At 43.1% G+C, this 25,333-nt stretch overlaps 1 protein-coding gene across 1 annotated transcript; it reads right to left on the minus strand.

Moving 5' to 3' along the window:
• Window positions 1-11,133: 11,133 nt before the first annotated feature.
• On the minus strand, window positions 11,134-13,535 carry TMEM169 (transmembrane protein 169; the record flags this gene model as incomplete). Its single annotated transcript, XM_082311856.1, has 2 exons — window positions 11,134-11,756; window positions 13,232-13,535. The coding sequence occupies 2 exons, from the start codon at window positions 13,533-13,535 to the stop codon at window positions 11,134-11,136; spliced, it is 927 nt and encodes a 308-aa protein (XP_082167982.1).
• Between the last annotated feature and the right edge of the window lie 11,798 nt (window positions 13,536-25,333).

Raw genomic sequence — 25,333 nt, forward strand, 5'->3', positions numbered from 1 at the left:
CACAAATGACTTCAAAGCAGCGCATCCACGACTCTGAGTCCCACCACAGAGGAGACAGGGAATAAATACTTCAGAAACAGCTCCACAAATCCTTCTGCACAGAGCTGAGAGGCTCTGAGGCCCCATGTTCATAGTTCCTCTTCCAAAAGACAATGTCACTGTTGCTTTTCCTCCTCTCTGCCTCCCACCCCAGCTGCTGAATTTACAGCCTCCTCTTTCCCTCTGGCTGATCCGTTTCTCTTCTCCAGCAGATTTCTCAGGCAGAGTAAAAACTTCTCCTGGCTATAATACACCAGCAGAGGCCTTATTAAGTGCCACAGAGAGCGAAAGCATGAAGTCACAAGCCAACTCTGTTTACAATCCCTTTTCCCCATTTGGTATTTACCTTTTTCACACTATCGCGGAATCACGTTGAGAATCACACTCTTCTGTAGCACGCATGGACTGTCCTGCAGAATTGCTGCCCATCCAGTAGTTCTTCCACCTGATGTTCGTTATTCCCAATGAACAGAACAGCACATTTGCCTAACAAATTGTATCCTGTTTTTCTTTCTTTCAGACAATTTATGAAATTTGCAACAATCATTTTTTAGTTCTAATCTTCTCAGCCATTGTACTTGCCATCCCCCTAAGTTTGGTGTAATTTTCAGATTTCATAAGCACATTTTGTCTTTAGCCAAGTCATGAGGAACAGTACTCAGCCCAAGATGGCCACCCCTGGTAACCACTAGACACAGCTCTGTATATAATGTTCTAGTGGCTTTTGCAGCTATTTTATCATACATCAAAATATGAAACAGCTTCCTAGACTGCTTATAAGAATGTCATTTAAAATAGCATCAAAGCCTTATTAAAATCAAGATAAATATTTTCTATTTAAAAAGCCTGTTTCTCTCACACACACAAAAAAAGGGGGGTTGATTTGACACCATTTGTTCTTTAAAAAAACCATTGTTTTTCCTTTCCCTTATTATCTTCTGAGAACCTATAAATGGTTTAATTATTTGCTATGCTAGCTTCCAGTAACTGGAGCATAGTCTGTAACTCCCTGACACCTTTGCACTGTCCCATCCCTTTTTAAAAGCAGATGTTACATTTGCAATCTCACCCATCTTTTCAAGGAAAATCATTATTGTTCCTGAGATTGCTTTAGCCAGTTGTATGTTTGCTTTGGATGAAATTCACCTGGCTCAGCTGATTTGAAAACACCTCCACTGTTTAAGCACACTCTGACTTTTCCTGTTTTATCTTCAGTCACTTTTTCCTGCTGGTGTTAATTGTGTTGCTGCCTGATTGCAGGTGGCTTTTGTAAACGGACAGTCTTCCACAGCTGTCAATTATTTAATTAGCTGAAAAGGCAGAAGCATAGGCTGTAGGTCCAAAGGTTTCAGCCAAGCTGAAACCCATGTAGCTGTCAGGAGGAGTCTATATAATGGAATTTCATTGTATTTCTTTAATGTACTTTTTTTTTAAGAAGTAATGAGAACATTAAAGTTGCAAAGGTCCAGCTCCAAAATGCAAGGACATTCTGACATTAAAGAGTCTCTTCCAGCCTTAACCAAGTACTTTGTGTCTGTATGTTATGATATGGGTTCAACTACAGGAGCAGGTACTTTCTTTCTTGTCCTGCAATGCCATAGTCTCTTTCAGTACATATTGGGATAAAATTAGGACTGTGCACTAAAGGAGTCATAAGACCCTTGCCTCATTTGTTACAAAAATTGGGAGACAGAGTGAAAGAGGAAATTCTTGTGATTATGGTAACTGAATGGCATTTTAAGAATTAAATTCTCTGGTTTTGTTCAGCAGGTTGCCTGTGTTCTGATTTACAAATCACTTGAACCCAAGTCTCTCACCAGTAGACACTGGTTATGTGAGTCACATTTTCTTAGTGCTCAGTTTGAGATACGGTCAGATCTGTGTAAGTGCTGAGCGCTCACAGGTGTTCATGAAAGGAGCTTCCCTTTCAACACAGAAAATGCCTTATTATGCTAAATGTTCTGAAAAAAATCAGCTACAAGACATCTCAGAGGGGCACTGAGACTTCATAGACATTTGTAGTTGTTAAAATCCTTGCGCCTTTGTTGCCATGTATAAGTTGATCAGCATTTATGTCACATGCTATTGCAAAAATAAAAGTATTTATGTGAAGTACTTACATGTTACAGTGGCATGTATTATTGAGAGATTGCTTTGCACGATCTGTGCAAATGGCCACACTTTGAAATATAAGGGCAAAACAAAGTGCTGGACTGGCTTCTCATTAAATGCTTTCACGTGCCCCACTATATAAGCCTGGCACGCCAGAGAAAGGCAGGCGTGAACTCCTGTGATTGAAGATTGCTTCAGATTGCATACCTATAAGGAACAGGGAGGGAGGGAGGGATTAATTTTACATGAATATATTAAAAATCGGGATGATGTTACTTCTTAGTATTTGCTATTGCACTTTCACGGTATGTAGACTTCTTTGGATGCATTTCTAAGGCAGAAAACAAAATACTGCAGTGGGCTTTTTTCCCCGTTTTTCAGTTCGCCACTGGAGGGCAACAGGATCCCAGTCACCCGGGCGGCGGGAGCACCGCAGCCCGCGGAACTCGGTAGCGTGCACCCACCACCAAACTGCAGAGGAATTTCTGCATACAGGTACGGCAGAAATCAGACAATAACAAAAAATACATATTTTTAAATATTTTTACATTTTACTTTTTTTGGGGAGGTAGATTTATAAATTTATTCCTACATCTAAAATCTATTAAGCTGGGTTTCTGCTTAGGATGATGTTTCCTTGAGTTCTGAATCCATGGATTAGCCAAAGGATTGCTGAAGGAGATGATGCAAGGCCCACTCAGCTTGGTATCGCAAGAGGTGAAATATTTCCCCCTGCTAAGTAACTGAAAACCTGATGCATTTCTACTCTTGAAATAACTCTGGCAGGCTTTTCTGGATTAGTTGTTAAATCCGTTACAACAGACTTTTTCTTTATTACATTTTAGAGGACTATCAGCAGTGCAGGGGCTGATTTTCTTTAAAATTAATAGAAATAGTTTGGCTCGATTGAACTCCAGAGCACCTGGGTTCCTGGAGAGCACCAGAGAGTTCATGTCAGATATGCTCTCTTTGAGGAAAGCAACAGCCCAGCAAAAGAGTAACAAATAGTGTTTGAAAAAGTTAAAGCCAGTGTTTTAGGAAGAGGTAGTAAGTACAAAGTAGATGCCAATAAAATTAAACAGCACCTTAGAAACTGGGAGGGGGGGGAGAGAAATGCAGACTGCATTATAGAACACAGCAAAACAATGTTTTGCCCAGAATTCTTGTCCTGGCTGCTGCTGTTTCAGATTGGGTTATCACAGGAGCAGAATCTCATCCATCTTGTTCTCCATGTAATCTTGGATTCACAGTCTTTCTCTCTGTTTCACCTCTCTCTGTGCAGTAAGTCTTTCTTTGTAGCCATTAGCAATCCAGCTGTGTTTTCGGCACCTCTGGAAAGTGCTTTCATGCGGCAGGATTGTTCTGGACAAGCTAGCTAGGATAACTCACCGGGTGAAGGATTTGCTTTGTGGATGCACAAGGATAAGCCTTTAGTATCCTCCCCTTTTCATCCTCCCCTCACCAGCATCATGCACGTACGCACGCACGCACACACATGCGCTGGCTAATCGTCCAGTTTAATCCTCATGGCACAGGGATTTGTTCCTTATCCATCCAGCCGGCCTGTGGAGGGGACGGGGAGAGACTTCAGCTGCCAAACAAGGCTCTTTTTGAGCTGGGAGAGAGGATCCCATTTTAAATCCCTATTTGTTTGCCTGCACCTGGAAGCAAATTGAAATCAAGCTGAAAGAATGGAAGTTTGCATCTTTAGAGGAACATCAGCCTTAATGCACTTTAAAAATGGAGCATTGCAAACATGGAGGATGGGACATCATGATTTAAAGCTTTTAATTCTTGCGAGTTCCCAGTTTGTACAGCTTTGGGGGAAACAGCAGCAGTGTGAAGGAGGGAGCTGCTATTTGAGAGGAAAGAAGAAGGGATTAATTTTTTTTTTTATTTGCGTAAATTGATGCTAACCCATGACACTAGCAGATACATTACAGTGTCAGATGTAGAGGCAGGGGAAGAATAATTTCGCGTTTTCTCTGTCAGTTATTTTTTGCAGGAATTCCTTGGAGGGAAGGGACTCATCAAGATGACAAGTGCTGATTTCTGCAGGGTTTTTGTACTAGGCAAGGCAGATATTCAAATTTTTATAACTTGCTATTGAAATAAATGGCAAATTTAGCCATCAAAAGAGACTTGATTTTAGGGTGGAATTGGAGCCTCAGGGCAATCCTGCTGTAATCGTGGGGCTGGCTGAAGTCACCACTACCATATGAAACTCTTGCCTTAGGGCCTGTTTCAGTATTAGAGTTCATCACTTAAGCGATGTGTAATCACACTGTAGAGAAGTCAGTATTATCTGCTTTTAGTCACTAGTCACTAAAGGTAGCTCTACATGTTTGGTGAGAACCGAGATGTCATTTAGCAATGACACTACATGTGCCCTGGGATGATACTGCTTACTATGTTAAATATTTAACTTTTTTTTTTTTACTACATGCAGATACTAGGAATTATTTCTGCTCATTTCTTAAGTCACAGGGGAGCTCATTTGAGTAAATTAATGAAGGTTAAAATTGCTTGTGTTTATTAATTCTGCATGCAACTTTTACATGGTTAAAATGTTAAGGAAAATCTCCATTATGATGGAAGGATATTCTAGTAATTGCCTGTAATTATAGGGGCAGCTCACTACAAATACATTTAAATACATCATAGCATTAGACATTAGAAGCTAACACTTCCATAGTTTAGGACAAGCAATGTATTTTAGAAAGAAATGGCATGCTCTCCTTAGGCCAACTACCCCAGGATTCAGGCCCACCATTGACACTGTGAAAGCCATTCAGTTTACTTACGATATTTGGGGTTTTTAGGAGCGCAACTGCAGGTGATTCAGATAACCAGGCTAGTATAAATTATCTACATTTGTACTATATCACAATGAGCCAGTTTGCTGTCATTTTGTAGTAGAAATACTTGATTCACTTACCTTATCACTGTAGGAGCAGAAAGAATTTGGCGTACATATGAAGATAATCAAAGGCACCTTGAAATATATTGGTCTTAATATATGTTACTGATGGAGGAACTTGCAATAAACCGAGCCCCAAGGGAACATGTTGCCCTGGGAGGTGGGTTTTTATCCTATTTGCCTTTTATAATCTTGTGAAGTTAAATTTCCGGCTTAAAGAAATGGTTGGCAAAAGGAGCCCTAAGACAGAGAGATCACGTCTGGGCAGAAACTTTGTACCTTAGAGGGCTCCAGGTCACATTCATCCATGGCATACCTAATTTCAATGGATGCAAAGCACAACAGCTGCTCTGTTTTTTGGGGGAAGGTTCTATGTTTTAGCTCACTAAAAGCAAGGGCATTTTTTTAACACAGGGACAAACTCATCGTTGGCCTGACTCAAGTGTTCTCTTTATTTTAATGCATTCTGACAGACTTCAGCTACCGTGTAATGATGAGAAATTAGGGAGACTAAAAGTTAAAGGAACTGGGTGACCAGAAGGGATCCACGAGAGCCCCTTGAGCCTCATTTCTCTGGGCTGCCTGTTCAAATGCAGCCACACATCACCTGTTTACATGAAAGGATGCTTAGGGGGCTTTTTGAACCCCACGGCAATTTACCCTGTTATCAAACACACAACCACAAACCCTCTCTCATCATTAAGTGGCTGCCTGTTGGAAGACAAATCATACTTTAGTAGTTAAGACAAGCAAACATGATGTCCCTTCTAAGTCACCAAATTATCTGAAAAGTTGTGTTTCCAAGTGGATTAGCCCCCTTTTATGGGTTGTGGTATTTGGAAAAGGACTGAATTTGCTTCAACTTCTCTCTCTTTTTTGTGAGTTCCCATTTCCATACAGGGAATAAATTTGGATGGACTAATCTGCTCAGAAATGAGTCCGTGTTAATCTAACTGCCTCCACATCGACAAGTCTTTGGAAAGAAGCAGGAAGGGCCCACAGATAATTCACTGCCTGGGACAAAAAGATCTTGCATAAGTTTTGAGCAAAATTGTGTCCATTACAGGGCAGGAATGTGGGCTGTGCATCCTTATTTTCTCTCTTTAAAACTAGTGTAATTGGATGCTTTGGTGTGCGAGAGTAGACCGGAGTGGCTTTTCTTAACTTTGTTGCAGTTTTGAGAAGGTATCCACAGGTGTGGCCACGTGGATCCACGGAGCAGCCCCTGCTCGTAGTCTCAGAGTCAGGAATTGCAGGATCCTGGCCTCAGGATTCAAAGCACCGGCCCAAGGTATTAGAAGGGTGAATTCAAGAGACTAACTGTGGTTAAAAGCACAGTTCATGCTGTGACTGTTTAAGTTCTCAAAGAAACAGAATGGAATGGGTAAGTCAGCAGGCAGAATTAGCACCTTCTCTCCCCCTGGTGAAGTACATGGTGCAGTCATACAGGTGTGTTTTGCCTGGTGCAAAGGTCTTCAATAGCAGTCTCTGCCACTGCTAACCATTATCTTATAAAATGATTACCTTGTACCTCAAAGGTGAGAACTGCAAAGGCTAATGAGCTAATTCTCTGGGCCCACTACCTTCATCCTACCCTGCCACATCAGGAAGCCAAGTGTCCTTCACCAAGTTCTTCACTGGAGGTGGGAAGTCCCCTGTGTACATCTGCCACGCAGGGAATCGTGTTCCCTTGGGAATGTTTGCAGCAGGCATCACATCACGAGCGCCTTCCTGGTATTTCTAGCTGTTGCTTTGGACGTGGTACTGCCAGTTTGAGGAAATCACCCGCAAGTAGCCTTTTGGCTCGAAGAGCTGTTACACTGAAGCTGTGCTAGCCCTCAGGTAGGAATTTCATTTGGGTTTTCCAAAGATACACGTCATCTTCTTAGAAGAAAGAAAATGCCAAATAAGTGTCTGCCCTGTGCTAGCAGGAGGGTAGGACTGCAGTAAGACTGTGTGCGAGAGCACCAAGGGTCATTTAATGTTTAGACACCTCGAAGAACTGTAATGGTGGATTCTCCTTTGACTTATCATAACAGAGGCATGTCTGGAGTACTTAGGGGTTGTAAGAAATCTTCCCAGCACAGCCATAAATAGCAGCTCCAAGTCACAGACACACAGACCATATTTGTAGAGTTAAATGTATTTCCTATTTTGGTATGGAAGCATGTCCCTCCCTACAGATCCCTGGGGCTAAAGCCAAACAGACACCCAATGAGTGAAATTAAATCAAAAAGTTCTCATTTGTGCGCTATGAAGTAAAACCAAAGAAGAACCCAGAGCCCAGACATATGACAGTTCTGGGTAGGCACAGGTTAACAAGAGGTAAAACTGAGACCCATTTCAGACACACTTTAAAGTGAGCCTTCAAAGATAATGACTTGTAATCAATTATCAGCATATAATGACTGTGTCCATCCCACAGCACTGTTTTTAATACAAAGTCAAACAGAAGCATGAAAGCAACACTTTTCTAAAGCCACATACATCTTTATTCCCCACCCAGGCCAGCAAGGATGGGAAAAGGGAATGCAATTAAAAATAACAATCAGCAAACACACATTATCTTTACTTAAAAAAACATCCAGACTAGAGCAGCCAGAACACACTCAACAATCAGAATAACTGGAATTCCCTGCAGTTTGACAGTGGCACGTAAGCAGAAATTACTTGTGAGTTTCTGAAAGCAAAGGCAGAACAAGACAAAAACTTGTGCTTTTTTCTATTACAACAAGTGATTATGATTACCTATTTTGCAGCAGGCAAACTGCTCCGGGGGATAACAGGCAGGAGAGAAAGCTATCCAGAGTTGTTTTGAGAAAAGTTTGAATAAAACTTTTACAAATAGCACCAGAACTAACCCCAAGCTTAAACTAGCCCCCACCAAAATCAATGGCAGAACACCCTGACTTTGGGGGGAGCAGTGGCAAGCTTGGTTAAGTGTAAAGAAGTAGAAAACACGCAATGGATTGTTCCAGTATATCCCCCAAAAGGTGGCCTCCAAACCCAGAAGTATAGCTGCCATGGCAGAGGGAGGGTAATAGAACTTCTCTGCTCCTTTGTGTTTACATAGCAGTAAGAGGCACAGATTTGGTTTTGTCTCTGCTCTGGCAGACTGTTTGCAATTCTGAAGGCAAACCTGCAGCTCAGCAGACATTTCACATGGCTGTATTCTGTAAGGAGCTAGTACTTACCATTCAAGCCCTCTGTAAGTGAAGGCTCTTTGTGCTACTGACCCCAGCCTTTTGTCTAGCCTTGAACAGCTGCTGTTTGGCAGTGACAGCTGAATTGGGTTTTCTCCCTCTGCAGCAATGCACACTTGCCAGCCATCCTTCCCCCAAACCCACTTGTTTGCTGCATGTTGGGGCCAAGATACACAATCCACTCCTTTCATGCCAGCAGTGTCCCTCTAGGCAAAGCGTGAGAACACTTGCCAGCGGGCCTGCCTTCCCATTAATGTTTGTTAAGCATCACTTCTTCCCACCCTCCAGCCATGTGGGACCCTGTGATTTCCATGTGGAGGAGTATTAAGCAGAGTGGCTGTGCTGGGTTACTACAGACTGCCAGCACTGGCATGACTTTTTAGCAGGGCCTGTTGCAATAGGACAAGGGGTAATGGTTTTAAACTAAAAGAGGGTAAATTTAGACTAGATATAAGGAAGAAATTTTTTACAATGAGGGTGGTGAAGTACTGAAACAGGTTGCCCAGAGAGGTGGTAGATGCCCCATCCCTGGGAACATTCAAGGTCAGGCTGGACAGGGCTCTGAGCAACCTGATCTAGTTGAAGATGTCCCTGCTCATTGCAGAGGGGTTGGACTAGATGACTTTTAAAGGTCCTTTCCAACCCAAACTATTCTATGATTCTATGATTCTGTGACTTATCCTCAGCTTCTCTATTAATTCAGAGGCATATCAAGCTCCCTGATTGAAACAGCCCTGTGAAAGGCATTTCACTGCTTGAACCAGTCCCAGGCATATGTCAGCCTCTTTGAACCCCACTGAATTACCTGCCATTGCCTCACAGGTTGGGGTCTATTTTTTTTTTCCGGAAGTTGGTCATTTCCTTTAAAGACTTAGCCAGTAAAAACTGAAAGCCATGCATGAGGAAGCAGCAAACAGCCTGGCTGTACCTGTAAAGCGTGGGGCTGAGCCTGCTCTTGATATTTGGCTTGTACGCTATTGATACTGTTAATCCTCAAGCCAGTGCTAAGAGGCTGCTTTGGCTGGACCTCCCAGAAAGGGATGGACCAAGGATGCAGCAGGGACTTTACTTATTTCTCAGTGTCAGGCCAAGAGCATCGGATGGACTTGATTATACATCGGAGGTTCCCAGATGTCCTAACCAGGACAGCCAGTCAGTGTAGCCTTGACCCTATCCTTGAAATATTTCCTGTGAAATCCAGCTTCTGAATACTTCTCTTTACCATCCTAAAACTAGAGCAGCTCCCCTTCTGGTAGGGAGACTGGGGAAGTGAAACACCTATACAAACATGAGTGACTGTGCAGCCTGACTGACTGCACACTATGAATTATCTACCTACATGCATGCAAATGGTGGGCTTCTCTGAGTTGGGGCTGAGCCAGACTTTCTAGCAGCACCAGGTGAACTAGAGCACTCAGAAAATTAATCATGTTTCAGACATGTAACTCAGTCCCCATTAGAGTCCATTATACCTCTCTTCTACTTTCCTTGTGTCGTCCTTAGGCCAAAACCCCAACAGTCAATCCAGAAAAAGAACGTTTCTGCTAGTCATTTTTTTAAAGAGACAGTTAAAATTTCCCCAGCCTAATGTGGCCACCTCAGCCTGGTCTGGGAGCCCACTAAGATGCCATGCAAAGTCCCAAAAGGAGGGAAACCAATTATGAAACTGAGACATGAGGGGAGTAGGATACATAATCCATTGCTCTTCCATATAATTAACCAGGAAGTGGGGGGGCATACAGATTTCCAGAGCTGAGGCACTAATGCAGTTTGCACTGGCACTAACAGACACGGGCTCAGGGACGCCCCCATTCTGAAAGGGAAGGTCCAGCAGCTCTTCCCTAAGAGCAGCTTGAAAAACAGAATGACCATTTCAGTGACACCTCCCCATCTCAAGCACCTTCCACTCCACTTCCCTAAATACAGGTGCCACCATTGCAGTGACATGCACACTGATCACCTTTCCCCAGAGCAGGTATTTCTTCCCTATAATGCAACTGTTTGCACTGTACACTGCGTACGACTCCTGTAGCCCATTCCTTCCTAGCAGTGTGCCTATTGAGAGATCAAATGCAGGTGTGTCCTCAGCACCCAGCTGTGCACCTACTGTCTCCTGAAGGAGCTTGGTGACAGGCCCGTCAGGTCCCTACGCACTGCATTACAGAGCAAGCCCTGCTCTTCCATCATGTGATGGGTGTGTTTCAGGTCAGCGTAGCGTTCACGTGCCTTTGTCGGAGGCTATGCTGTCCTCTCCCAGTGAAAGGCTGGGCACAACTATTGTAGTGGTCTACTTTTCAAACTCTGACAGTGTCTAAGCAGTTAGCCTACCTGGAAGGTTTGCTGCACTTGTCGGAAGGACTGGAAAAGGACCCTTTCTAGGAAAACTGCAGGAACATCACCATTTGCAATTTAGTGTTCACCTCTGAATGATTTCCTAGCTCCTGAAGGTCATCCCCCGAGTACAGACTTCTTTTCACTGAGTCAGCAGGTCATTGTTATGTCCCATTCCCTAAAAGTAAAGTCTAACTTTACAGAAGTGGACTTTCAGCATATGTCTCTGCCAGCCCACAAATAGCTCAAGCCCCACAGACCTGGATTTTCTCACCGTTCCCAGAAGTTGTAATTAGCTAAAACAGATGACAAATCCTTGGAAAGCCATGCACCTCCCCACCCAGACCACGTGAAGCTAGCACACTTGCATTCTGTTACATTTAAAGAGCAGTCCCAGCCCAATATTTTATTCATTAAGTTTGTGTTTAAATATATATATATATATATATATATAAAAAAAAATCAGTGTGTTATTTTCTAGGTGAAAACCACTCGGATATGACCAAAATAATCAGCCAGGACAAAGACTCAGACTGCTGAGGTCTCAACCCCCTGTGCAGAGCTCTTGCCAGAGAGACTACCTGAGATATTGTCAGAATCTAGCAGCTCGACAATGCTGTACGGAGAACAATCTTCCAAACCCAGCTTGCTGCAGAGCCAGCCACAGAAGCCCTTCTCCATATCCCTGACAGCATGCCACCAGTACCCAAAGGACCATGCTACCTGGGCCACAGCTGAGTACAGCCCTAAGGAAAAAGACACAACCATAATTATAATTGGGTAGAAGATGATCAAAAAGGGACAAAAGGTGATTTTGTGCCAGAAGGTCCTCTCTTCATTGTACACCAAGAAGATGTTGTACCATGTAATGGTTCCATAGTAGAATGAGACCACGAAGGACACTACAAAAATGATGGGGAGGCAGATGATGGTCCAGAGGACAATGTGGGGTCCTCTGTCCAGCCCAACATCACATTTCTTCTTCTTCTCAGGTACGTCCTCTTTAGGAGGTTCCTTTGACTTAGCCAGTTCCTGCAGCTCTTTGTCCGTTAGTGTGACATGGATGTCCACCATCTGACCCTTCTTCTTTCCCCTGGTGATTGTTCCAGTCAAGGTGACATATCGGCTGTCTAAAGGCATGTTCCAGACACCTACGAACACAGATAAACTCATCTACATTATTTTCTGTACCGAGTATTTTGTGTAAATCCCCAAAGACAATTAGATAGTGCATATGGAGTTATAGTTAAATTTAAAAAAGATGGAATGCAAGAAGCAATGCAGTATAAAGAAGATTATCACAGAAGAAAATGGAAGAAGGGCGAATGAGGGAGAAGACAGGAATTCCAGATGACAGAAATCACAAGGGAGAAGACTCCAGCATCTGCACTGGGGACAATATGTGACAGGAAAGTGCTGCAGGAGTATATGAGAAAGAGATGAGACAGAGTAACTGAATAAAAAATGGTATGCCTATTTTCTCTGGTACCCTCAGAGATTAATTCCTGAACAGCATGGACACTTGGGGTGAATTAGATAAATATGACTAAGACTCTTGTTCTGGAATAAGCACATCCACACATGGAGTTATACTTGAATAGCTAATATTTCGCTTCACATTTGCACTGTATCTCAATGTAAATTAATTTTCAAAGTTTAGAAAATCCTTACAAACTCTCATAAAATTGTATTTGCATTTTAAGGGATCAACAAAGGCACCAAACAGGAAAGTGTTGGGATGTGGTTAAAGTCACAAGCAGACTGACTTAGCTTCCAAGTGCCATTGGTTTAGGATGGTCCCTGCAGTAGTACTGGCCATAAACTCTTCTATGGGGCTAAAATACGCTTCCTTCTGGTCTTAATTCTGACTAGCTTGGAAGGAGGTCTTCAGAGGCTCTTAGAAGGAGGCTGAGCAGCTTGAAGTGGCCCACAAAACCAGGAAGGCAGCAGATAAGCCATGAGGGTAGGGGTTGGGATCATGGGGGAATCTGGTGCAGCTGATGGACCAGGAGCAGGCATTCACATTGAAGCCGCTCTCAGCCTGCACTGCTGACTCACAAGGGGATTAGCCATAGGACCTGCCTCCCACATGTCTTCCCTGCAAGGGTATCCAGGACAGACATCAGAAGTGAAAGTGGCTCCAAGATGCCCCACGATGACCTTGCCAAATAATCACTCTTAAAGAGGAAGGTGTGCTGAGAATATGCAAACAGAAGGCAACAGCAAATCCTAGATAATGAGTAAAACTCCTTATCACAGGTAGAGCCACTAAATCCATCTGCTTCCATCCTTTCACTTAACAGGCAGTTGTTTTAGGCATGGACAGGGACTTGATCACGGCATCATTGGCTTAAAGCATGCTCAGCATTTTTCCTGATCAACCCCAGCTAGCACATACATTTAAAATTAAGAGTGCAGCAACAACCAACCTCTGCAAAGAACTGCAGGAGACACCCTAAATCAGCTTGTAATGCCTTTTATTTCAGAGCACTTTCATGCATGAACTCAAGCTCTCCTTGCCTGCAGTCTTGGAGAGGGTTGGTCCCACAGTCACTTGCATTTGACCTCAGTGCATGCTGGCATCAAAAAAAGTTTACGGTAAGTGGGTGTTCCCAGGAATACATACCATCTGCCATGGACTGACCCAGGAACTTGGAGCCTTCCTCAGAGCTCCTCTCCCCTCCTTCTTCATCCGCCTGTTCTTCTTCCACCTTATTCTCATTCTCCGACCGATACACTATTATTGACTCGGGACGGGACTCTTTCTTCTTCTTTTTCCTCCGGTCCATAGTGGCTTCCCCATCAAAGGTGACAGTGGTTGCCACAGCCCTTCTCATGGAGCCACGGTGAGGGCTCTGACTTCCAGACTTGCTTTCTTTCTGCATGGTCTCCTCCATCCCACTGCTGCTCTCAAGCACCTCACTTGGCATCTTGTAGCACTTCTTTCCAATCTAACAGCTCCTGCACTTAGAAGTCACTGATTAGACAACAGTCCCATGGATGCTTTGTTTTGGTAGGGTGTCTCACTGCTGACATCCAAACTATGCACTCCATTCCCAGCCTAAAATGAGAGAGAAGGCTGAAAAAGTGTCTTTTTCTTACCAAGCAGAAAAAAATTGCCAGAATTTTCTTATAAAGGGTTACTTCCAACTGGTTTAAATGTCATCTGAAGATCCTTATTACTGTCTTGAACATCAATTTTATTGCATGGATACATGTTTTGTAATATCACCTAATCCTGATTCTCAGGTTCCAATTTTAAATATAACAAACCAAAGCTATTGGAAAAGGAAATAGTATTAACATTTATAAGAAGAGATTAAACAAGCACAGATTACTAGGCGATTTTAACATTCCTCTGCAATGCTGGAAGCAAACAGAAGACAATAGTTTTGGCCCACATGCATGAGAATGAAGAAATGAAACTGTAGACGAAAAAGAAGTTGACCGATTTAAGGGACTGGCCTAGATTAGAGACAACTGCAGCAGGAACACTGCGCTCATCCTGCGTTACAACAGCTATATTGGTGCCAGCCTTCCTGATTTTGAGTGTCTTCTGATTTACTGCTCATTGCAAGGATATTACAAAAAGTGATCAAATGATGTCAAAATGAATGATGTTTCAACCTTACCAATTTAGCATTATGTAGTGCTGTCAGACCTTAAAAATACAGTATACACAGTGGATTTAAAGCAAAAGTACTATTAAGATGCCTTCACTGGGGAGGGAATTGGAAACCACAGCAAAGTCTTCTGACTATGCAGAGAAAACCACCCAAATCTTCACAAATCTTTGTAACAAATATAAGGGCTCAGTTTTTTACTCCTCATTCAAGCAAAATTAACAGCAATATCAACTGACACTATTATCTATGGGAAAGCTGCCTAAGTAAAAAACATCTAATTAAACATGCATCGAGACAGACAAATCCTGCTCTGTGAACGTGGAAGATGCAGGATTAATGGTTCTCAGATTTCATAACATTTAAGAAACTGACTGTGCCAAGTATTCATGAAGTATTTAGGTACAAATCTGATTACACTGAACAACGTTTTAACAACTCTGAAGAGCTCTGTTGAACATTTACATGAACATTTATATTTAAAAGAATACACATCATTTATATTTAAAGGAATATATATGACCAATAATTAAGCTTCTACCTAGTATCTGAGTCATCTCTTTGACAGGAAACTAAGAAACACAGTTATCATAATTTATAGCCCACACAATGCTGGGAAATGGTTTTACTTGAACAGATGCTAGAAAAAAGTTGAGCATTTTTAGATTTGGCAGTACGGTCCTGGTCTTCCCACAGATATAAGATTTTGCTGGTTTGTTTTGAAATTTGTTGCAGAACTTGAGATCAACTATTTATGCCTCATACACTCACACCCACCCACCCCATCCCCCTTTTAATTGTATCACTTTAACACTGAAGACTGTGGCCAGTTGGCTCTATGTGGCTTTAAAGAACTCAACAATTCAGATTAATTTTTGCATTATAGAAAATAAATCTTCCCTGCTGATCAGAAGACACATAAAATGGAATTCGAAAAATCAAGATTTGGCGTACCCCAGAAGTTGGACTACTTCTAAATCACTGGGCAGGGAATATCTTGGCTAGCTCTGCAGCATGGCTGGCAACAGACTGTTTAGATTGCCAGCTGAGTTTACACCTGCCATGCAAAAATGTATGCTTAAATTTGCAGACATACTGGAAAACAGCTCTATAAAATACTATATTTACTGCAAATACTGTCCCCTCACTGCAGTGTCAAGTGTTGCACTTTAGAAGTACCTAGAGGCAACTCGGTTTAAATATTCCACGGTTGATCACGGGAAGCAAGAACGAAGAGGGGCAACGACGATGAGTGCGCTAGTCTGGTGTACCAAATAAGCGTGGTTCAGCGTGGATTGTCTGAGATTGCTGCCTGTGCATTCTTCTCCCATCCCAAAGTCAAAGCCCAACAGAGAATGGAGCAAAAAGAAGAAGGGAATTTTGCCCCCTTTGGGTCTCTGGGAGAAACATCTCATCACCTCCACCCCCCCAAAAAAAACCATAAATGAGCTAATGAGAAGCAATTCCTCAATACAGTTCTTGTACCTTGTCTGCCTGAGGAATGTGGCCTTTACATCTGTTTGGAAGCAGCATGCAGATAGACAGTTTTCCACACACCATAAGATAAAAGACGAATGGGATATGCAAGCAACTTCACAATGAAATCTAATGCTTTGCTTTCTACTTCCCCCTTTTAACTCCAAAGCAAACCATCCACTGACTTCAAAGATAGCAAGCTCTGGCTCTTAATGTGTTAACATCGGCAGGACTCCAAGATCTCTTCACATCCATTGGAATTCATGTAAGCTTTTGTTCAGTGTTTTTTAAAAATGCCTTTGTGGGGAAATGGAATAAAATTATTCTATGGAACTTACTCTTTTTAGTAAATTCATCCAGGAGGTACAATAGGCTTTAACATTTTTCCCTGAGGATCAACAATAAAACTTCATGTTTTGCCTCTATGAAATCCTAAAATCACCTGTTTGAGCCTAATGAGCCCCTGAGACGACAGTGAGATTCCCCTCCCAGAGGTGGTGAAAAGAAAACAGGCCTGGAGCCACAGAGAAGCCAAAAGCATCACTGCTGGGATGATCCTACGAAAAGTCTGGAGACACGGAAGTTGATTTGGTATTAGATTACCAAAGTTCCTGGCTGTAGTTCCACACTCAGTCCCTACTGCCTTGAAAAGGGGATGGCTTGCCAGTAACATTTAAAAATAACCCAAAGCTACACGCAAAGATTTGTGGTTGGGCTTTTTTTTTCTTAGAAGTTTCTCCAGCTGTGACCTTGGTTAAACTCCCAGTAGATGGTAAGCTAATGTCAGTTCTCGGTGTGATGCCAAAGCCTGAAGGACTATGTCAGCCTTGACTATGTGAGGAAGAGCAAGGTGATGTTACTTTTGAATCTGGCACAGATAGGATTGCTACTGGAAACCTGTGTGCAGTTCTTGTGCTCACTGGGCAGGCAGGATGCTGATTAATGACCAGAAGATGCCTATGATACCTGAATTATTTTGCTATGATGTCTGATGTTCCCACCCCCACTATAGCAGCTATTGCCACTGTGAGTTACCACCAGGACTAGAAAGAAACACCTCAACAACAGGGTTATCAAGTGGTGGCAGCTCAGTTTCTTCTCTTGCTCCTGCGCTGAGAAGAAGGGAGGGAATTGGCAATGGGGGACAAGCCCCTCAGAAGCGCTGTTGCTGTGGCTGGGTCAGAGCCCTTGGGGTAAGGAAGTGAAGGAGCCCAGTATTCTGTTTAAGGCACAAGGAGGTAAAATCTAATGTCAGTCTGTCTACATCAGAAACAAAAACATGGTGAAGAAGATCCGTCTGATCCAGCAGAGGAGGATGCAGTAAGGTAAAAAGCTGAAAGATAGAAATACAGGGCAGACGTTAGGTAGGTGTTTTAACAGAGTGGGTAGGTGTCACTTGATACATCACGGAGGGCTGTGGAGAGTTGTCCCATCACTGGAAACTTCCAAATCTGGACTGGGTATCTTGGCAGCAGTTTGGTCACCAGTACTTGACCAGAAGACGTGTTAACGTGGGCTTGTATTAGGGAGCAGTCAGATTGAAAGATCACAAAGATCCCTCCTGATCTTAAGCCTGTTTTCACAGTAGCTGTTTATTCTTTTCTCATCTGTTTCTGCCAATGGAGCAGCTGGGATATCCTCTGCCACCTGGTCCAGACCTTCTGAACAGGGCACTTTGAAACACCACCATCAGCCCCACATCCCGCAAGGATGCTGGTGAATCGAACATATTCATGCCCCAGTCCCATTTTTCCTAGGAATATTTTCTCTGTAGTTGCAAACAAAAAATGGGCTCTTGCAGAAATCACGGTAGTGTACACAAAGCTGATTTTTTCTCTCTTCCTTTTCTTTAATCCTGTAAGAACAAGGTCAGCCCTCAGCACTACACAGCTGTCCACAGCACCAACTCTTTCAGCCGTACACTGAGATCCTCACACCTTAAAAGCCTTGCTGTGGAGCCAAAGCATGACAATTGCTGTGCATCTAATATTAGTGATGTCTCCCACGTGGGAGCACAGGGGCAGAGAGGAATCTAATAACTGTCCATGGGAGGGAAGGAAAAGAAATGATCAAATTTCAGAGATAGCAGGGAGCAGTTTATTAGCCAAACAATTTGTTATTAATCTCCGTGTGAAAACAGATGGAGAACCCTGGGGAGGCAGCTCTGCAAAAACACTCTGTAGAGGAATTTTTAGAAGCACAGTCTTCTGTTACTATGCAGGAAAGCTACTGCTGCTTACGATTCCCATGACAGTATTAGTCTTTGACACACAAAACAGGAGCCTAAAAGCTTGGCCTTGCACCATTTAGGTCAAAGGAAGTTTTTTCCATTGGTTTTCAGGGCTTGATCCTGCTGCTAACAGAAGAGAAATTATCCGGTTTGAATGCAGACAGGAAGGAAGAGCCTTCCCGCAAGCTCATAAAATCCTTGATCTTAAATCCCTGCTACAGCACAAGTAGGCTTTTTATGACTGCTCAGAGCAGACATGAGAGGAAAAAATGTAGACGGTAAGCAGTGAGGAGCATCAATTTTTATTTTTATAGTCACATAAAATGTACAACACATAAGAAGAACTGGCACCGTGTCTTCACTCACATCATGCAGGGGTTATCTGCAGAAACAAAAAACAACCTGTGCTTTAGAAGCACTGTGAGTTACCCAGGATGGGGAAGAGATAAGGGGAAATTTACCCCAGAGACACACCTTGAGAGACAGCTCCCCAGCCATGGATCCTCCTTTGCCTGCTCGTTTTACTCCATAGCCTCCCCATCCTCAGTCCCTTCTCCACCCAACTCTGCCTCTGATTTTGTGCATGTGCATGTGTGTGTTTCTGGCACGCATGTTACCCAAAGGATTATTTCCAATCCCTAGTATTTTTATAGAGGTTATCTGCTGGCAGATTGTACACATGAAAAATAGATGGTATTGGATATATCCAGCTGTTCAGGACGGATCTGTCACCAGTCAATCATGTTATGACAAGATGCACTGATCTAATGCAGGACATGCAGACCCAGACCCTACAAAAACATGTGGCAAGACCTATGTAAGAAAGCACATTTAATTCAGACCTTATGCTCCCTCAACAGCTTTGGATCTGTTTTAAATACTTAAATGACTCCACATAATCTTTCGCATATGCATCCTCACCATGCCCTGCTGAAACAGAGGATGTCTGTCTCCATTTCACGGTGAAATAGCTCAAACTAGATTACCCAGTTGCTTGAATCTAGCAAATACTCAAGGCTGTGATGAATGACATGTTAGAAGGCGAGGCAAGAACAGCCCCTCCCTATCAGTCCTAGCATCTGTGCAGCTTGCAGTGAGCTTGACAGGGGGATTTATCTCACTGAAAATAACCCTTTTGCATTTTAAAAGAAAATAAAATGTTATTTTCAGCCAGATGGATTTCCTCATCAGGTTCACCATGCAGCTACCCCTAGAGGAAAGAATGTCTAAGGAAGGGGAGAAAAACTACCCCTCACGGCAGTGGCCCATTGTGAGGCTGCATTAAGTGTCTGTATAACAATAGCGAGAAGCACAAAGAGAAACATCTGCCTATGCCATCCGGCCAAGGTAGGAGAAAGCAAACAGCAAAGCTCATATAGATCACACCCGTCTTCCCCTCCCTGCCACAAGCTTCACAACACTTCCATTTCTTGAAGAGAGAGACAAGAAAAATGACCATGCTCTGGGTGTGCATCCGAGCAGGAGCAGACCGCAAGCTGGACTGCCGAAAGCAAAGGATGGCACTGAGCACCAGAGCAGAGGGGATAACGCAGTAAGATGACTCATGCCACCAAAAACTTTATGGGTGTTTGCTAATGGAGCCCGCCTGCCCCATGCCTTCCCCTCAGGAGCAGAGGGTGCTGAAAGCTCAAACTAAAAGCAATGGGAGGAGTGGGCAAGCAACACAATCTCTGCAGGCAAGCGCTGACAGCCCCAAGTTTGCCCAGTCCTTCTGATTTCTCACTGGCACATGGCTCCTGCCTGTCGGAAGGTGGCATGAGTGCCAGTGCTGCGCCACACTAACGCTGCTGAGCAGCTTCTGGACCAATCCTGCTGGCACCGTGAGCCAGACCTGCATCAGCCAGCACGGGTTGACCACCACTGAAGCTGAAGCTGCAGCAAGGCTAGACTTGCTTGGGTGTGGATTAAGGGCTCGCTGGCTCCTGCTGCCGTGCTGGGCAGCTCAGGCCCCTTGCTCTCCCTCCATCCTTCTGTGAAACACCCAACTGCTTGCTGACAGTATTCTACGGATACAGCCAAAACAACAAAAAAAGTAGTGAAGAGAGGCATTCCAAAGTATTACTAAATTGTTTCTGGATGACATTTTCAAAGGATTTTTTTAAAAGTCAAGGTCATTTTACAGAGTATCTGTTTTACGAATCAGTTATTTTTATTTTCCTCTGCTGTTCCATAACTTTTCCAAATGTCACAGAATAATAACGGCTGTGTAGATCAGTATTACGAAAGGCTGGAAAACAGCATACAAGAATAGCTGTGCATTTACATTTTATATTAAATGAAATGCCTAATCGATTTTCTTGCATACCAACTTTTTCAAAATCCCCAAACTGTACTGTTCTACCTTTTTTTAGAGCAAAAGCCTGAAGTGCTGTCTCTCTGTTGTGTCCCCACTTCTTTGTCCAGTCTGCTAGAAGAAAGAAAAATTGAGACAAAGGACTCAAAGCTTCCCACTGCCTCCACAGGGATGAGATCTGTTTCTTTATGTTTATTATACTATGCTAAAAATGTCAATGAATGGCACATGCACATTAGCCTTTAAAGAGAACCAAGGCTTTAAAAGGAGAATGACTTGGAAATGGAGGTTGGTTTGAAATCCTCAAAGCAATCCAAATGGTTTAGATAAGAATCTTAAATAAATTTAACAGATGTCCCTAAATCTTGTAGGAAAAAAAATCTCAACGATGAAGTGGAGACATGCTCTCTCTTTACCCCTGCTCTACCTCTCCCTTCTGCATTTGCCAAAGCAAGCCATCCTGCACCTTGAAACAGCAGGTGCCCATTGTAGTTCCTACCCCATCCACCAGATCACTGCTGGATTACAAGGTACCATAAGAACAGCTGAACCAAGTGGGTCCCACCAACTCGAGCCCAGCATCCTGCTTCCACAACAGTGCCCTTAGGCTGGAATCAGGTCCAGCATCTGTTTTTATTGGTATAATACCTGATCCATCCCCAGTTTGAAGCCTTTATATTAAACAGATTGGAAGATGCACTAGGAGCTTGCTCCACACATCAAACTGGTGTTGTGCTTCCTCTAAGCATCCAAACAGATGCGTAGAAAAAAGTAACAACGGAGCAAGCATGTAGTATGTGAAAACAGAGTTTTGAGCCCCTCACCTCCCTTTCCAGAGCGCAGAAAAAACACCTTCTACACAGTGTATACCCACACACATATGCAAGTAAGAAACACTGGGAGTTGCTATGCCTGAAGACCACAGAGCCACGAAGCACTAGTGGTGGGTATGAAGCACTCGTGCTGACGCAAGACAGCACAGTCCTAGCTAGCTAGAGACCTGGCTGGCAGGGGTTATTTCAGTGAAGGACTGCAAGACCTCAGCTTCCTTTCCTTAGGAAGTCATGCAGTGCTCTTTGCCACGATGTTTTAAGGCATGCTGGACTCTTGCCTGACCTTTACAATAATTAAAAACTAGGACCTGTGTTAGCACCTCAGGCTTTTTTTCCTTCCCTTCCTACTCAGAAGATCCCTGACCATCTCAGTCTCCTCTCCTTTCCTGCCCTGCTCTGTGTTGGCAAGATCAAGCACCCAAGTGCTTTACTCGGAGAAAGTGAGGAGAGACCACACAGAAATACCTGCAATTAGAGAGCAAGAAGTTGCAGCCATGAAGCCCAATGGAAAACACAGTCAATTGTAAATCCAGTCTGGAAAGGATTATCTGAAAAATACTGACACCAAATTACATCCTGAGGTTTTTATTTGGGCAAGATATTTGGGGGCTTCAGATCAGAGCTTTCTCCGAGTTACACCCAGCTACGGCGCAGGAGTTGCTGTGGCACATACAGAGAACTGGAAGATTCTCCTGGGACTGATTCAGGATTGCTTAATGCATTGCACAGTAAATATAATCTAAGATATTTAGACAGTATCTCTAGCAGCAGGAATTAGTTGGCTCAGGGGACTCTTGATTGGATACAAGTGCAGATACAGATCCATGATGCCAGGGTATTAAAAATGCAGCACTTTCAATTGCAGAAAAGTGAATGCTTCAGCATGATTAGTATGGCATTAGCGGAGTGTGTGATTATTTAGAAAATCTGGCTGCATACCAGTTTCAAACTGTTTGATGCTGATATTCTACATCTTGTGCCACTACAAACTCTGCTTTGAGTGGGGTGTCTGTCTTCAGTATCTCCTATATTTTTGTTCATCACTGGAATGAAATTCCTAGGGATAATGATGAAAGGTTGTAAAATCCTGATTATCTCCTAATTAGACTGAAATCCCCCGGGATACCACTGAGAGTAAAGTACTTTTCCAGAGGGGAAGTGCCTAAAGAGATGAATTGGCCAGAGAGCCCAACCATCAGCTGGGGCTGAGCAGGAGGCGTTCTGACATGGAAACCAGAAGCCATGAAACAGAAAGGCTCTCACTTGCTGGTGAGAGATGATGAAAGGAAAAACAGCCACAGGAGAGCATACACAGGCAGGAGGTGAAAGTAGCAGGGATTTCCAAACAGGCCTTTTGTGTAATCCCACAGAAAGGTCCAGAGAGGTAAGGAAACAGAAACTCACACTGGTTTTCATTTGGTTTTGGCTCAATCCAGGCATTTTTTGTAATAGGTATGGAGAGGAAGAAATTATTGTTGTTACACTTCATGCAATTCGGTATCCCAAGAGAAGAAAGATAGGAACCTGGAGCATCCACTAGAGTGAGGTTCTGGGAAAGCAGAGGCTGCTGGAGTAGAAGCCTGATTTTTTCTGAAGGCTAACTAGCAGAAACCCTCTGTCAGAAATCGTCTTTGACCTTAAAAGTTTTATTTCTGGCACTGAGATGCTTTTCATTACATCTCCTCTGCTCTCACCTCCTTGTGAGACTGCTGGCCCCAGGGATACCTCTGCCACGGTCTCGATCCTGCAGAGGTTTCTCTCCTGTTTGGAGCCATCTGTTTTCTCACATCTGGTTGGTATTTACCAACTCGGAGACCTTCCCCCTTGCCAACATGGATTACGAGCTACGGGAGGGCACAGACCCCCTGAAGCACAGCAGGCTATAAGGAATTATTAAGGCAACACATACCACTGCCAGGATTTTTCAAGCATGGCAACGTACTGGACTGGCAGATGTCATCAGCTGAATAGCTGAGCCATAGGCTGGCAAAGCACAAAATCAGCTTTTGACAAAAGTAGCCTTTTCTGAAAATGCAGAGTTTCCTATTCATTTCAACAAATTGAACGAGTTCATTCAAAGCCAAGACACAATCTGGGAGCTGTAAAAACAGGAAATCTAGTTTTTTCCTCTTCAGTCTATAAATAAAAAAGATGTTGAAGAATGACATGTGCTAATCCCACAACTCTGAAGGAGCTGACAACTGGAAAAAAACTACAGATGAATTCTTTTTCCTAAATGTGTCATTTTGATTTTTGAATGGTTAATGTTTCAAGTGATAGATATACCAAGGAAAAAACATTCAGCTGGTTTTTAACTTCAAAAAATGAAAAATGAAGACTCCGAGGTTTTAAATGCAGATTTATTTTCTTCCAAATGCAAGCTGACACATACTGAAAAAATAAATAAATAAAAAATCAGCTGTCTAATTAGACACTATTTCCTAACACATAAAAATTAAGAATCTGAACATTAAGTTTATAGAATAACATAAATATGTAAGAAGAGCCTTCTGCTTACTGAATTTACCACTATGGCTGCCTGTAGTGACAGACGAACACATTTTAATGTTACCAATAAAAGAAAATGAACATTCCTTTGTGAATAAGAAAGTACAAGTGTAGAAGAAGATTAAAATTGATTTCAGTTAATAAGATTTTCTTCTTTTCAGCTTACATAATTTTGAATTTCAACCACTGGAGTAAAATCGATTCACACAAAGGTACACTTTGAATCCTTGGTTCAAAGGCAACCCACACAACAGTGAATAGAAGCCATTGCCTTGCTGAAAATATCTGTGAGCATTGGTGATCTCAGCTCTGTTCTTTGTGGACAGATTTTCTACCAGAAGGGGCTACCCTCCACTGAATGCCAAGGAATGGATGCCTCCTTTTCTCGCCTCCTTGCTCTCCAGTCTTTATGCCTTTCCCCTTTCTCCTCCCACCCATCACTCACAGAACCTTAACTCGTGTTCAGCCCCTTATTTAGGGCATTTCTATGGCTATTGAGAAATTCCAAAAACCAAGCAATTATCCTGATAGGGAAGAAAAATCATTTGATCATGCTCTCCGGGGAGAACACTGAAATCAAGCAAGTCATATGAGCAGAGAGGCGCACTGGATTGTGCTTGGTGGCCTGCGGCTCAGTTGGGATGGCAGGCAGGTTGGAATACGAAGATCTAGTTCACTAGCACAGATGAGTGCTTCTCCCTGGGATTAATTAATGATCACTCTGATACGGCCTGCCTAAGATATGTAGGGCAGCCAGAGACAGTTAATGGGGATCTGTGGAATCTCCAGATTGTGGAAGATAATTAAAAAAAAAATTGCAGTGTCACCCACAGTGCTTCACGTTTTGCCTCCAGAAAGTAATACTGTGCTTTAAAATATTAAAGTATTCTGCAAACATTAATCCAGCCGGAAGGCAACTTTGTCTAACGGTTGCCTCACTGGCCTAAGTCATCATGCAGAAGTCCATTCCTGTCTTGTCACCCTTTGCTGAATGAGTCTGGACACTCCGTTAACTTCTCCATGCCTCCCCTTCCCAACACTTAAAAGGAGGATATACAGCTTCCTTTCAAACACACTGAACTTCAGGATAAAGATGTTATCTTACAATCATCTCTGATTTAAAGTATTAAACCTTAGAACACGTTTTGGGAAAAGTAAATAAATCTGTTTAACAAAAGAGAAAACCAAAATAGACTCAATGATTCTCCCACTTTACTTATATGTGTCTATTTTAAAATTTTTTTCTCACTCTCTTCTCACATTAGCCATCTCCCCTAAGGCAAAAATAACAGGACAACATTGAGATATACTTTCAAACATCTCTTCTATTGAAAAGGACAGAGGAGATGCCTGGAAAGATACTGAACATGCACACACACGCTCCTGGGCACATCAGCGCTGGTTAAAATCACCTGCAATGGACAAAGATGCTCTGTCACTTCACTGTGGGATAGAAAGGAAAATAACGTTGGCTGTCTTCTGTGTTAACCGAATAATTAATACTGAGTTTATTGAGGGCGATTTTAAGTGGGAAAAAACCCACCATAAAGGCATTTTAGCACAAAACAGCTATATTAGGGACATGGTACATGGTATCGTCTCAGCCTTCACGGCCTCTTCCCGACAAAGCCCACGCCTGGAGAGAGGATTCCCCGTCCGCGGGTCCCCGGCAGAACACCCGCAGCGTTCTCTGCTGTTCATGCCGCCTTTGGAGCATTACCCGGGCTTCTCCCGGCCCGGGCTC

This window comes from Platalea leucorodia, assembly GCF_965183815.1.
Source record: "Platalea leucorodia genome assembly, chromosome: 5".
Classification (NCBI taxonomy): Eukaryota; Metazoa; Chordata; class Aves; order Pelecaniformes; family Threskiornithidae; genus Platalea; species Platalea leucorodia.